Source organism: Sinohyriopsis cumingii, chromosome 18, assembly GCF_028554795.1.
Source record: "Sinohyriopsis cumingii isolate HCF-2022 chromosome 18, ASM2855479v2, whole genome shotgun sequence".
Taxonomy (NCBI): domain Eukaryota; kingdom Metazoa; phylum Mollusca; class Bivalvia; order Unionida; family Unionidae; genus Sinohyriopsis; species Sinohyriopsis cumingii.
Genome location: NC_142978.1, coordinates 9150741 through 9165418, shown reverse-complemented (window position 1 = coordinate 9165418; position 14678 = coordinate 9150741). Strand labels below are relative to the sequence as shown.

The 14678-nt window shown below is 36.6% G+C and overlaps 1 protein-coding gene across 2 annotated transcripts in view; it reads right to left on the bottom strand.

Moving 5' to 3' along the window:
* The window catches only part of LOC149776045 (uncharacterized), a 162875-nt gene that overhangs the window by 13894 nt on the left and 134303 nt on the right, over positions 1–14678 (bottom strand). For both annotated transcript variants that reach the window (XM_089942257.1, XM_089942256.1), the window contains exons 5-7: positions 9936–10059; positions 9102–9259; positions 6185–6656 (exon numbers count right to left, since the gene is read on the bottom strand). In XM_089942257.1, coding sequence (XP_089798383.1) covers positions 6185–6656; positions 9102–9259; positions 9936–10059 — 754 coding nt within the window. The remainder of the gene's footprint in view (positions 1–6184; positions 6657–9101; positions 9260–9935; positions 10060–14678) is intronic.

Genomic DNA, 14678 nt, shown 5'->3' with positions numbered 1-14678 from the left:
CTACATGTCTCGGATTAAGTGGTCTATTTTGCTGGATTCTTTTTTACTTACATTTTAAAGCAAACAATAGTTTGAATTTATTCCTATCGCTTGTATTTTATTAATGTTGTGCTTTTCACTCTTATCATGGAACTTTAGTGAACTTTCACCCACTGATCTAATGCAGATTTCCTTTTGTTTATCACTTGCCTCATTACATAGTACTTATGTCAATGGCATTTAAAGACATGCTTCCCATCAGAGAGTGCTTGACCAAACTGTCAATCCTAAAGCCAAAAGAAAAGTATGTTTCCAGCCAGCTAACCATCCCAGGTTTTCATTGCCCTGCATGGTTTAAAAGAAAACCACAAAAGACAAAACTTCAAACGACAAGAAAAATTCCCAAAATTTATTTATGCATATCATTGAGCCAGTTTTGTCCAGTACTTTCAAGTGTCCAAGTGCTTAATATATTCTACATACTAATCACTGTAAGATATAAACCAGTACAATAGGAAGCTTAAATATTGGGAGGGGGCCTTATGGCCCAGTCAACACAGCATTCAGTCATATCAACATCATGAGGTGGTTACACTCGTAAATGAGGCTGAGAATTAATGAGCTGATAAACAACCCAACCAACCAACCTGATGCCTTACTGATTATGTAAACAACCCAACCCCAGCCAACCAGATGCCTTACTGAATGTGTGAACAACCCAGCCCCAGCCAACCAGATACCTTACTGAATATGTAAATAACCCAACCAGCCAACCAGATGTCTTACTGAATGTGTGAACAACCCAACCAGACAATCAGATGTCTTACTGAATGCGTAAACAACCAAACCCCAGCCAACCAGATGCCTTACTGAATGTGTGAACAACCCAACCCCAGCCAACCAGATGCTTTACTGAATATGTAATAACCCAACCAGCCAACCAGATGTCTTACTGAATGTGTAAACAACCAAACACCATGATGTGAAATTGTCCATGGTCAACCTGACATTTTGTCTAGTGTTTTAGTCTGATGCTGAAAATCAGTTGCTCTGCAAAACAATTGAGCCAATTTTGTCACTTTCCTTACATAACTTTTTTATCTTCAAAATAAGGACACATTTGCTTTATAAAAATAAGAAAATATTCTGAATTGTGTCATACTTTAGGTATACCATGTATACTTACTTATGAGACCAACTGCAAACTGCACAAACCCATATCTTCCATCACATAATGCGCCAGCAGATCTGTCTGTGCAGTATGTTATGAGGAATCAGTAAAACAAACAGCATATACCCTGATCTAAAGGTACATTATGCTATGGTAGACCAAGATCTTTGTTGTTTGCAGTCGCTGTATAAGTGAATACATACGGTACTTTTAGGTACAATCTGTAAAAAAAACTTGCTACAGGTTTAATACAACCATGTTGATGTACAAATTTCTTCTGATAGTAAAAGGGTGATATTAAAAATACCTCTGCAAACATTTTTAAAAATCTGGATGTTTGAAATAAATAAATTTGTAAAAGTGTCCTGCCATGGCAAAATTCCATTTAATCTAATGTAACATTTGACTTAGAGAGTCATATTACAATTGATTCTCATTGTAAAAAAAACTCTTTCGGTGACCCAAAACTTTACTCATTTTAATCTACCAACTAGTGATTTGTGATTTGTATTTTTTAACATAGCTTTAAAACAATTTCAGTCATATTGCTCCGATGTCTGCAGTGTGAAAGTTTATAGTGATGTCTAGCACTGGGGCATCATGCCATAAACATGTAGCATGATGTCCCACCCAGTCACATTATCCTGACACCAGGCCAACCAGTCCTAACACTAACCTCTTAATGCTGAGCGCCAAGTGAGGTAGCTGTTAGTACCATTTTTGTAAGTCTTTGGTATGACTCGGCCAGGGATGGAACCCACAACCTCCCGCATCCGAGGCGGACACTCTAACCATTAGGCCATGGGAGCGGTGATCTACAAACTAGAGATCAATCTTTAAATTAAGTCTGTAAATAAATCTCAGCAGTCTTCTATCTCAGTACAGACTCAGAATGTTAATGCGACAACCACCACTAGAAAGGCATGTCATCCATTTGCTGCGGACAGGCTTCACACTAATTCTATTAAAACTGTAAGAAAACGGGATCCATGAGATGTAGTGTCAAACATGAAGTGTTTTAGGGCCAGACATGAATCATATATACTCAGGTATAAGTTTATTCCAACTCAAACCTGCATAGACCCCGATCTACCATCACATAATGAACTGACCAAGCTGGGTATGTGCAGGAGTAATCAGTTGAACAAATGACACAGAACCTAATCTGTTGGAGCATTATTTGATTCACATCAGGGTTTTATGTTCCTTACAGTTGGACATATACAATATCCTTCCATACTCATTACAATTTTAGGCATACAGTCAATTATCCCAAAGTTTAAGCTGAATACAGACAATGATGTAAAAAGTATGTGACTTTCAAACACTTCTAAACATTGTTAATGATTATCTCATTACCACCATCACTGACAGAAAAGTGACCTCTATGTCTTGCCATTCATAGGTTGATGTAAAGTTAGTACTCATTCATTACAAGTCCATCTTTAAACTGCACAGACCCAGATCTGCTGTTGCAAAATGTGTTGGCAGATTGAGCTCTATGCAGTTCGTTAAAAGAATCATCACAAGAAGCAAAACCGATGCGATCTGCCAACAAATTATGTGCCAACAGAACAGAGTCTGTTTTTGGCAGTTGGACTCCACTAAAGCAGGCATATTCTGTAGATGGGTAAAAGTTTTCTGTGTGTGTGTGATTTGGATTTTTAATGTAGCTTTAACAATTTTTCAGTCATATCGCTATGATGTCTGCAGTGTGGCAGTTTATAGTGATGTCCAGCACTCAGATATCATGCCACAGACATGTGGCATCATGTCCCACCCAGTCACATTATCCTGACACCTATCTGACCAGTCCTAACATTAACCTCCTAATGATTAGCACCAAGCGAGGCTGCTGGTAGTACCATTTTGTTTTAAGCCTTTGGTATGGCTTGTCAGAGGTTTGAACCCACAACCTCCTGTATCTGAGGCAGATGTTCTAACCACTTAGGCACTGGAGCAGTCTCCTTCAAATGAGCTGCAACTAATGTTACTATCACTATTACAGCAGCAACTAGGTCTCAAAGTCCTATATTTAAGAACTGCCAACAAAAAATGTTTTTGAAGAACACCTATGTCTCCCCTCCCTGCTGTTACAATACAAGTACATGAATTCCCCACAAAGCTGACCTAAATACAAAATGAAGTCCAGGAATCATGAAGTGAATTTCATAGTGACCAGTGTCCTCTTCAAGACAAAAAGCTGCAGAACCTTTAGCGCCAGAGTGAACAGAAAACTGACTGGCTAATTGCTACTTAATAGTAAATCAACACATAAAAGGTTATATCACATTCAGGACCTTATCAAAAGTTTGCAAATCATCATGGTTAAAATAATGCAATTTTGTTTACATTGATTATAACAGGCAGATGTAATTTTAGTAATTTAAACCTTGCAGCAAATGTACAAGCTGTTGCTTTTGTTTTCTAAATAAAAAAATGCATTATCAAATAATTGTTGTACTATATGAATTTGTTTGAAGGCTACAAATCAGCTTATCACTCCAAGTACTAGAAAAGGTTCCCTTACTATACCGGTAGATATGATCACAATGACTGGTGGAGGAGAATCATGGGCTTTTTGGAAAGAAATGACAAAATTATGAATTACAACATACGTCTGCTCTGCAGTTGTAAAAGTTAGCACAAGATTTGATGCCCACTTTTGAAATACAGAAGCCATCCTGGTCATTTGTTGCAGACTTAGTGCAACCGGAGATTGAAGTGGAAAATCAGCATGGCTCTTGAGTGAATTCTTCCTTTGTAACACAAGTTATGTAGTAAAATTTTAAATACAACTGAATACATCAGAACGCAGAAATCTGGATCAATCATGTCTGAACACCACTAAATCCAGTTGTGATTATTTTCTGAGTTTGTGACATGGCAATTTCTTAGTATGCTCATCACATGAAAGAAGCATGTAAAAAGCAATGCCATGTGTCATTTGGATTTTTAACATAGCTTTAACAATTTTTCAGTCATATCGCTAGGATGTCTGCACTGTGGCAGTTTATAGTGATGCCTAGCACTGGGGCATCATGCCGCAGACATGTAGCATGATGTCCCACCCAGTCACATTATCCTGACACCAGGCTAACCAGTTTTAACACTAACCTCTTAATGCTGAGCGCCAAGCAAGGCAGCTCTGTTAGGACCACTTTTGTAAGTCTTTGGTATGACTTGGCTGGGGATCGAACCCACAACCTCCTGCATCCGAAGCAGACACTCTAACCACTAGGCCATTGGAGCAGTTAAAACCAATGCTGTTACATGTCTTATGACCTGGATTTGTGTAGTCTGCAGCTGAATTCAACTTACAAGCAAATACCAGTGTATCAGTAAATGAAACAATTAATCTTTTCAATGACAGGTAACATTTTCCACTTTGAAACTTCCTTTATTTACAGCTTGCATAAATTTCATATTTCTAATATGGGCCTTTCATCAACACTTATAAGGTAAAGATTAACCCAACAACCAAGGGTTTCAAACAGTAAGCATATCACTATGTGTACTGGTGAAAATAAAAAATATGAATTTCTGACAATGTCCACTGGAGTAAAGTGCTTTGCCATGAGTCACACTATGGCTGCCAACACTCCATGATCTATACAGGATTCAAATCTGCACTGTTCTGGTTATGAGTCAAGCAGGCCAACCAATGTGGCACTGCATTTCTAGCACTGGTTATGAGTCAAGCAGGCCAACCAATGTGGCACTGCATTTCTAGCACTGGTTATGAGTCAAGCAGGCCAACCAATGTGGCACTGCATCTCTGGCACTGGTTATGAGTCAAGCAGGCCAACCAATGTGGCACTGCATCTCTAGCACTGGTTATGAGTCAAGCAGGCCAATCAATGTGGCACTGCATCTCTAGCACTGGTTATGTTGTTGTTGTTGTTTAGGGTTTAACGCCATTTTTCAGCACTCGATAGGCTATACATGGCGGCCAGTATTAATGGTGGAGGAAGAACCCGGAAAACACCAGAAAGAACCACCGACCCTCGAGAAGCTACTGGAGCACTGGTTATGAATCAAGCAGACCAACCAATGTGGCCCAGCATCTCTAGCACAGAAAACTGTCTGGTTACGAGTCAAGCAGGCCAATCAATGTGGCACTGCATCTCTAGCACAGAAAACTGTCTTAACTGTGAAACTAACAAAAGTCACAGAATTATGAAATACTCAGTGACCTAGTTTCATCAGAAGGCTGTTAGACCCACCAAGAGCCATCCAAGCACAAAGATGTATTACCCACAGTCAATACAGAGTCCATGTTAAGGTTTGATTCAGGCAAAATAGTTGCCCTCCAATGAGTCATTTCATCTAATCAGGCCCAAAAAGTGCAGTTCACTTAATCGTGCATTGATCTGACGACATTCCCTCCACCCCCCACCGCCTTATTAAATATAATGCACTAACATCTAGGTCCAATAAAATTAATTGTTTCATCCAATAGGTCAGCCCATAAATATAAGAAACTGCTGCTGACTTTAGACTAAAATATTTCTTGGTTGCATTTTATGTTAAAAATAAATGTAATGAGATTTCCTATTTATAGTTTTGTAATCATCTGACTAAAACTAAGCAAAAACTACAGTTTTCAAGTAATTATTTGAAACATGATAAATTTTTATCTGTCTACATTCACTTCACCCTACTGTCATAAAACCATACTATTGTGCATGAAAAACTAAACTGACTATGAGAGGAAACATGGCTATAGTATGTGATGACAGTAGTTGAAGTTTCATTAGAATATTGTCAGTCAAGTTAATACTCCAGACAATTCAGAGTTGCATCATCCTCTGCTGTAACACATTGTCTGTAGATGATATTTAATTGGCTATAGTTTCATTATAATGATTTCTCTGGGGACTGGACAAAAACATTTGGCTGACTTGCCAAAATATAATTTTTTTTAATAGCATTCCTTAAAACTGAATATTCCCTCCACATATTTTACCATATATCAGTGTGTTATGCATGTGGAAATTACCAGCCATAATAATTTAGAGTGATTTATCTTACCAGTGTCAGGAAATACAGGGTAACTATCAAAGTCAGATGTTATTGTTTTATCTTCCTCGTATCTCTCATCAGGGAATACATTTTCAGGCTCCTTAATACGATTCTTTTTCTCTTTCTTCTTTTTTTTGTCTTTCCTCTCCTTCTTTTTCTTTCGATCTTTGTCCTTCTTTTTCATCTTCTCTGTGACAGATGGTTGTCGTATTGTGGTGGTGGTAGTAGAAGAAATGGTGGTGGTTGTTGATGTTCTTTTGGTAGTTGTGGTGGTGGCAGCAGCTGAGGTAGTTGTTGGTTTGACAGTTGTGGTTGTAGTAGTTGTTGTTGTTGTTGTTGTTCGAGGAAGGACTACCAACCATGCATCCTGGTATTTGGAGCCATAATAATTTCCAGCCATACATGTATACTGGCCCGCATCGCTCTGTGTTACATTTTGAATCAAAAGAACTTCTGGTGTGCCTGGTACACCTTGTAAATACTGTAAAAAGAACATCAAAACTGTACAGTATTCATGCTGAGCTATTTCTTTTGTCATTAAACCCGAATAAATAATTGTTAAAATTACTGAATGATTTTTCAGCTGATCCGCTGATCTTCAAAGAATTACATACATATCTGTGTAACATTTACTCTGATTTGTAAATTAATATGTTTTCTTCCATGCTTTACTTCATGTGTTTGGCTATTCAAGTGTTGACTTATCTATATGGCTATATCATTTAAACAGTTTCCTTAAATAATCAATCCATCCTCCGGACCCTTAAGTAAATTGGAGTTTTAAGACAGCTGTAGATTCTTCTGATTTTGTCCCTACACCAGACTGATCCAACTACATGTCATTAGGTCATTCTTGCTTTGGCTAGCTCTAACAAAAGAAGTCAGTTCAACAATTATAATACAATTACTATATATATATATATATATATATATATATATATATATATATATATATATATATATATATATATATATATCTATCTCACAAACTATTACTTTTTGGTCCATGAGACCCACCATGTTGAAGATGTTGGACCATATACAAACTTTAAATTCTCACATATGGTAACATCAAACAGGTTGAATGCACGATGCTTTCCACAAACTTGACACCAGGCCTAATCATATTAACGGATTGAAATCTCTGTTTCATAAAGTGTACCTAAACTTGCAAAACATAAACTATACAGTTGCACATCAGGGTCTATTTCAGAATATGCATTTATGGGATTCAAGCCACTGTTTCAAATAACTAAATGAGAAAAACATCAATCTGCAAATCCAGATATTATTTGTTTGTTACATCCCTCCAATATTTAGAAATTCATCTCCTTATTTCGAATGGAATGAGTAATTTCCAATTAAATGTTCAGTTACTAAAAAAGTCTGACACAGAAATTTGGCATAAACAATGCATGATCATAACATTTTCTTTTTGGTTCCGTGAAAATTGTGAGAACAATTAGATATATGATTTTCATTTTCCTCAAGGGCCTCAAAATAGCTTTTTTCTACTTAACACATTAACCCCTGGAGGTTTTTGTCGTTTTCGTCTGAAATTCGAGTAGGAAACACATTTTGAAAGCTATTTCTGAATAAATCCTAAAACACCAACTTCCAGGTGATCTTCCAATAACATACTGCCTAGTTGTGTTAGAAACATCATTTTTCAATGGCTATTTGGCTTGTGCATGAGCAGAAGGGTAAAAGTTGGAGTTCTTTCTATTTTTTGCTTAACGGACCCTTTATTTTCGTATCGAGCGCACTCTTTATTCCAAATGCCCATCTTATCCTACTTTTAGCAAAGGTTCATCTGTCTGTTTGCAGTTCATACCGGTCTGCCTTATATCTGAGACCAAAAAGTCTACAATCCAGACACAAAATCAGATTCTGACAACTGGCAAATTTTGGGTAGAAAAAAAATGAGTCCAAAAAAGGAGGTTTTTCCCTCTGACTGTAGTGCAACCAGAACTTCCAGATTATTTGTTATCATTGTAGAGCTACATCTCGCTACCTTTCTATAATACCACCCACTTTAGTGTATCATACATGACCTTGACGCTACAGAGCTCAGCAGTAGGCTACTACCTCCTGCCACTTAAACTTGTCACCAGAGGTTAATGTGTTAACAAGGAATTCTTAATTTTTTCACAAATCGTCATGGTATCGCTAAATTTGTAATTTATGTGCAGTGTCGATGCACAAGTGATTAAATATGCAAGGAATATTCAAATTTGGTGACGTCATTAAAATACACTCATTAACACATTAACTCCTGGAGGATTTTGTCATTTTTGTCTGAAATTCTAGAAGGAAACACATTTTGAAAGCTATTTCAGAATAAATCCTAAAACACAAACTTCCAGGTGATAGTCCAATAACATACTGCCTAGTTGTGTCAGAAACATCGTTTTTCATTGGCTATCTGGCTCGCGCATGAGCAGAAGGGTAAAAGTCGAAACCACTCTTTATTCCAAAGGCCCATGTTATCCTACTTTTTGCAAAGGTTCATCTGTCTGTTTGCAGTTCATACCAGTCTGCCTTTGATCTGAGACCAAAAAGTCTAAATTCCAGACACAAAATCGGATTCAGACCATGGGCGAATTTTGGGTTATAAAAAAAAATCGGGTTCAAAAAAATGAGGTTTTTCTATCTGTATTTTAAGTGCAAATAGAAATTCCAGATTTTTTGGTATCATTGTAGAGCTACATCTGTCCATCTTTCTATTATACCATCCACTTTAGTGTATCATACATGACCTTGATGCTACAGAGCTCAATAGAAGGCTACTACCTTCTGTCACTTAAACTCGTCACCAGGGGTTAATGTGTTAAGGTATAGGTTGCAAAATACGTTCAAGGTTTAGGTCAGCAAAAAACTAGCTGAATGCAAAATTGTGTGGTTCTCTGTATCTGATAGAACTTACAGCTGGACGTGGATTTCCTAACTCAATCTCATTTGGTTTCTTGAGCCAGGTTATCCTGGCCCTGAGGTCATTTGTGGCCCGGCAGAAAAACTCCGCATCCTGACCTTCATAAACTGTCATGTTGTTAGGCCCCACGACATTCAATGGCCACACCTTCTCTGGTTGACAAATGGGACAAAATACAAAGTGTCATTAAAAAAATAATCAAGAAAATCAAAATAACCAAAACTGAAATGTAATAATCTCTTTTTTCACAAAAGACTATGCAAGAACACTGTTATAATCTGATAATGTTGTTGAATTTTACTTTTAACTTTTTTACACCTTTTCTGTTTTTACAATGGTATAATAATTTAATCATCTCTCTCTCTCTCTCTCTCTCTCTCTATATATATATATATATATATATAGAAACACACACACCATAAAAGGATGCATATCAAATTTCAACTGTTTACCTTATGTGTTTTTCTGTAATACACAAATTTTTTAAAATAAAAAGGTCCACTGAAGGACTGATGCTTTACTGTCCAATAAGAATATCCAGGAATTAAAAAAAAACATTCTTATTTTAACTGCTAGGAGCTGAAACCAGTTCTGAAATTCTTGAGTAATAAGGTTTTCAAATTTGTCGTTGTGGTAACCATATTGGATGTAATAGTAGCACCATTTTCACTTAGGAGAAACTAGACACCATTACAAAACTTGTGGTGAAACAATTTTGACAATAACAACTGGTTACCATTTTCCTGTGTCTTTCATAGAATGATTCTATATAATGATTCTATATAATGTTATATTATAATCTAATGGTATAAAAATCAGCCCACTTACCTATCACATCTAGAACATAAGTAAATTCAAGTCGACCTAATTCATTACTGACAACACATGTATAGTTTCCTTTGTCTGGAATCTTAAGGTCTTGGAAATGTAACACAGCCTTCTTTATTTCAATCTGAAATACAAATGCAAATATACATTGAATCATAATTCATTCCAAGACAGAATCAAGTACATGCACCTTTACCCACCCAGCCATGCAATCATAAAAAAGGATGGAACAAGGTTGAAGAAATGGATTCTCTCCCCTGGCAAGCAGAATTTAAGATTAAGCTATTTATATAGGTTGATACATGTCATTAATCATAATGCATGTGCCATGGAAAGAATGACAAAAAATAGTGCTATCATGAATTATTAAATACACTATAAACTATGTCATGTTCAGTTTTAGATTTTCTGTTGCTTCACTAGTTTATTTATAGATATTTACCTGTTAGAAAACTTTACAATAAAATTATATTGTGCTAAAACCAATCTTATTTTGCATTAAACTTACCATACCATGACCAGTGACCATTTGAATCCAAATATGTGTTTCCTACTTGAATTTCAGACGAAAACGACAAAAACCTCCTGGGGTTAATGCGTTAAGCATGTTTTGTTTTCTATTATATGTGGCTTTCCTTGTCAAATTCTAAAACCGTTGAAAATGTAACAAAGTTTCATTCTCTTTGTAGTAGTAGTTGTTGTTGTTACTGTGTGTGTGTCTCTTTTTGTTTGTCTTTTTTCATGACAAAAATAAGTGTCAACTCTGGACATTGGTCTCCAGATTACCATAAGTGCAAGACAGTCACAACTTAGTCTGAAGAAAAAGTTTTTGTTCAATATCCATTTTTTATTTTTAAAAACCATAACCTTGACATTTGACCCCCCAAATCAATAGGAATCTTCAAAACTTTAAATACAAGCATTCCACAAACTTTCATCAAGGGCTAAAATCATACAAAACTCATTTTCTTATTTCAGCTACAGCGACAACTATCAATAGACTACCTTTGTACCCCAAGTTTATACCCAGGGTCTATGGTCAAGAGTCAACCATTAGTGCAGAAACCAGTTTACATTTGTCAGAGACTGTCATTGTGACCTTTCTTCGTTCTGTCCAAGTGCGAGTCACCCACATAATTTAATCCAAGTTAGTGATAGTCAGAACGAAAGTTATTGTGCTTAAACCATTTTCTTCTTTCAATCACCACAACCATGGCTTTATCATTTTGACTGCAAAATCAATAGGCTTCTTCCTTAGGCCATGTAATGCCATCCATATTGTTTGGTCCAGTGTCTGTGATGTTAACTACTGATATTACATGGTATCCTTTTTTTCCTTCAGAAGTATTGACCTTGACATTGGATCTTTGATTCCAAATTCAAAAGGTTTTTTCCTTGCTCCAAATGCAAGCTATTTACCAAGTCTAGAAATGGCAGATGGTGGAGGAACTTAGGTACAGGCAAACCATCAATATTTTGGCACCCTTGGTTCCAAAGCATTGCCGGATTAACAGTTTTGCCTGACCAACCAAGGTCACGTAATAATAATTCAATAATACTGGTATAACTGAAACTGGATTATTAATTACTGTACTTGCAAAGAATGTTGCTATACAACCACTCCCAAAGTGTTAAATTTTTTAATTTTACTGGAACTGTTGAGTTAATTAAAAAGGTCTGGAAGTTGAGGGCTGTCAGGATTACTGTCTGTTACATAGCTGGTATCTTCACCATGGACTTCTGATGCTGCAGGTGGGACATACGGGGTACTTGAAATTGAAGCCACAGGATCTTCAGATGCACTGCTCTGATACACATTCTTCTTGGCTATCTTTTTAAACATTTCATCCAAGCGAAGTTGTTTCATGTGTTCTGATCTTTCCAGAGATCTCAGAAACACTAAAGTAAACATATTTTGATGCAATTTTTTTTATCTGGAATGCAGAAAAACACAAACGCAGGAGTCCTCTGTACGCACAATTTTTGGTTATAAACAGGAAACTTTCGCAACTCAATAAATATGTTCTAATCACTATGAATAAGTCAATGCTTTTATTTAAGTTTGTTGCTGACATCCTCTGATCAAACGTAGTTGGCTTGCTTTGATGAAGGTGCACGTGTTACTGAAGGTGCCGTTAAAGGAACTCTTTGAAGGACAAAACATATACCCATTTGTTGCAGCAGCATCAATTAATTGTAGAACACTGAGACAGAATTTTTTAACATTTGCTTAGCATATCTGTGCTTCAAAGGTAATCAGTTTTCTTTGAAGTTGCAGAAAAACTATTTTGTCTGGTACATTATATTTTTAAACTGCTGTCATCTGGTTGACTAGTCATTTCCTATTTCCACTTTCAGAGGTGGTCAATTACAGTTAGTCAGTTGCATGGTTATTTTCATTATATTACAGCATACAGTACCAAGGCCAAACATCAGCATATGCAGATTATGATACAACAATGCACTGTCAGGGTGGTTTGTCAATATGAAACATTGATTTGTTTATGTAACAATAGATTCCAAAGCATATTTATATCCATGTTGGTGGCTTCCTATCAAGGTGCCTTTGAACTTCTCCACTCCAAACCCAAGACTGTATATACAGTTTTTATCAGCCAAAACTATCGCCAGATGGTATAATTTGTTGCTACCAAGGAAAACAAAAAATCACAATTTGAGACATTGGCGTAGCCCAGCTTGATCCCTGTTATTGTGTTCATTTCTGATTGGAGCTGTATAAATATTGCATCCTATGTTGAAGTCAAGATTTGGACAAAATGCTGTATGCAAATTTGTATAAGTATTTTGGGGTTAAATGGAAAACTGATGAAAATTTTAATGAGATTCAGAACTGTGCTAAAGTTGCTAGAACTGATAGTTCAGATGGGACAGTAGCCAATTGTAATAAAGTATGTGATGTTTGGCTTAGCATTTGGAATATAAGCAAAATTCCTTTTATAGACAAAATTCATTCTAATGGACAAACAAGAACTATATGCTATCGATGTAAAGAATGTGGACATTAAACTCAATGGCAACTACTGGTTTTTCTAATCTGCTAAGTTCCAAATTTTCTAGGCATGAGACATTTAGAGACCATCTACTTGCTAGGAAGTCATAAAATCATTGAAGTGCACGCTAAAAGAAGCCTGTACAACTCTGCTTCAAGAGTACAGATATGTATTTGCAGACTTTGCAGTCCTAGCTGTAATTGTGTTGGTGTTACCAGTGACATCTGTGGCATGCCAGAGAGGCTTCTGTCTGCAGAACGAAAGACGAAGGGAATAAAACACAAGATCTTAACACAATTGATGAGAGGCAAAGAAGAGGGACCTAGTGTGGAGGAATACGATCCAAAGCCAAGCATGAGAAACCATTCTAACATAACCATGGTGGTAATCCAGCCATTTCTATTAGCATGGTATGTTACTGGGAAAATATTAACACCTTTCAAAGCCCTTGGGCATATACTTTTTCCTATTGCCAGTGGTTTACATATGTGCATGCTTGCTGCATTTGGGCATCCTAAGATGGTAACTATATCCTTAGACTGTTTGAATCCTGTGAGCCCCTTCTTCATCCTCCATTGTTAGCATCCTTCTAGGTGTGCATTGCCAATATAATGCAGTTTCATCTGCATTATACACCTGCTCAGGACTGAGGGCTCATCAGCTACAAGGTTATAAAATTTGTCCAGAAACTCTGCAGCTTCATAGTCTGCGGACCGTTTTTCTCAACACACTTTATGCGTGGAAATTCCATGACGCTTCTTGAAACTTCGAAGCCATCCTTCACTATAGTCACACTCATGTTCTAATTTAAGTTCTTTATGAAACAACTGAGCCTGGTCCATTATCACTCTGACATTCTCAAACCATTCCATCATACTCGGTACTCTTACCATCATTCATAGTTTTTCTAGTGTTCATCTGCTTCTTTCAATCACTGTCTAAGTAGAATTTCAATATTTTGTCCCTATGTTTCTTTATATCATAAACAGATGATCATATGTATCACACAGCTTTAACACGGAAACACCACGGTCCAGTTTTTTCACCAGTTCTACTTTCTCTTGTATTAATATTGACTGGTGTTTATACTTGACGCCACTACCGACACTTGCATCTTTCTTAAAAGCCATTGCTAGAGTTAAATATAAGTAAAATAAGCTATGAATCGCAGAAAATACAATTATCACCACCAACAATTTCAGTGTAAACAATCCAAGTGTGCGCCCTGTAAACTAATTTGGCAGTGTTGGAAATTTAAAGTGTCCTGTCATAATTTTGTATGGACTAAAAGAGGTGCCGGACCATCCATTGCCAGAAAATCAGTGGTTTACCTATATTGTGCAGAAGGGAAATAGGGAACAGAAGGACAAAAGGAAGGAAGAAGGAAGGCCATGGAAATTCATATCACAATTATGTTTAGCTTAACTGCATGCACAAAAACACATTAACTGATAACATGTCGGCTTACTATCCCAAAAATATAATAGACTATCGATAAGTATTTGCATTTAAGTCTGATGGTAAATTATTTTACATTTTTCATCAGGTCGTCAAACATGCTCTATAGGATGATACAAAGTTTATGTTGTTGCTAGTGGCTTTTTTCTTTTAAAATAGGGCTGAGCAACACCTATTTTGTTGTAAAGGTCTCAAGTGTCAACACACTCCCATACAATATGGTCTCAAGTGTCAACACACTCCTATACAATATAGTCTCAAGTGTCAACACACT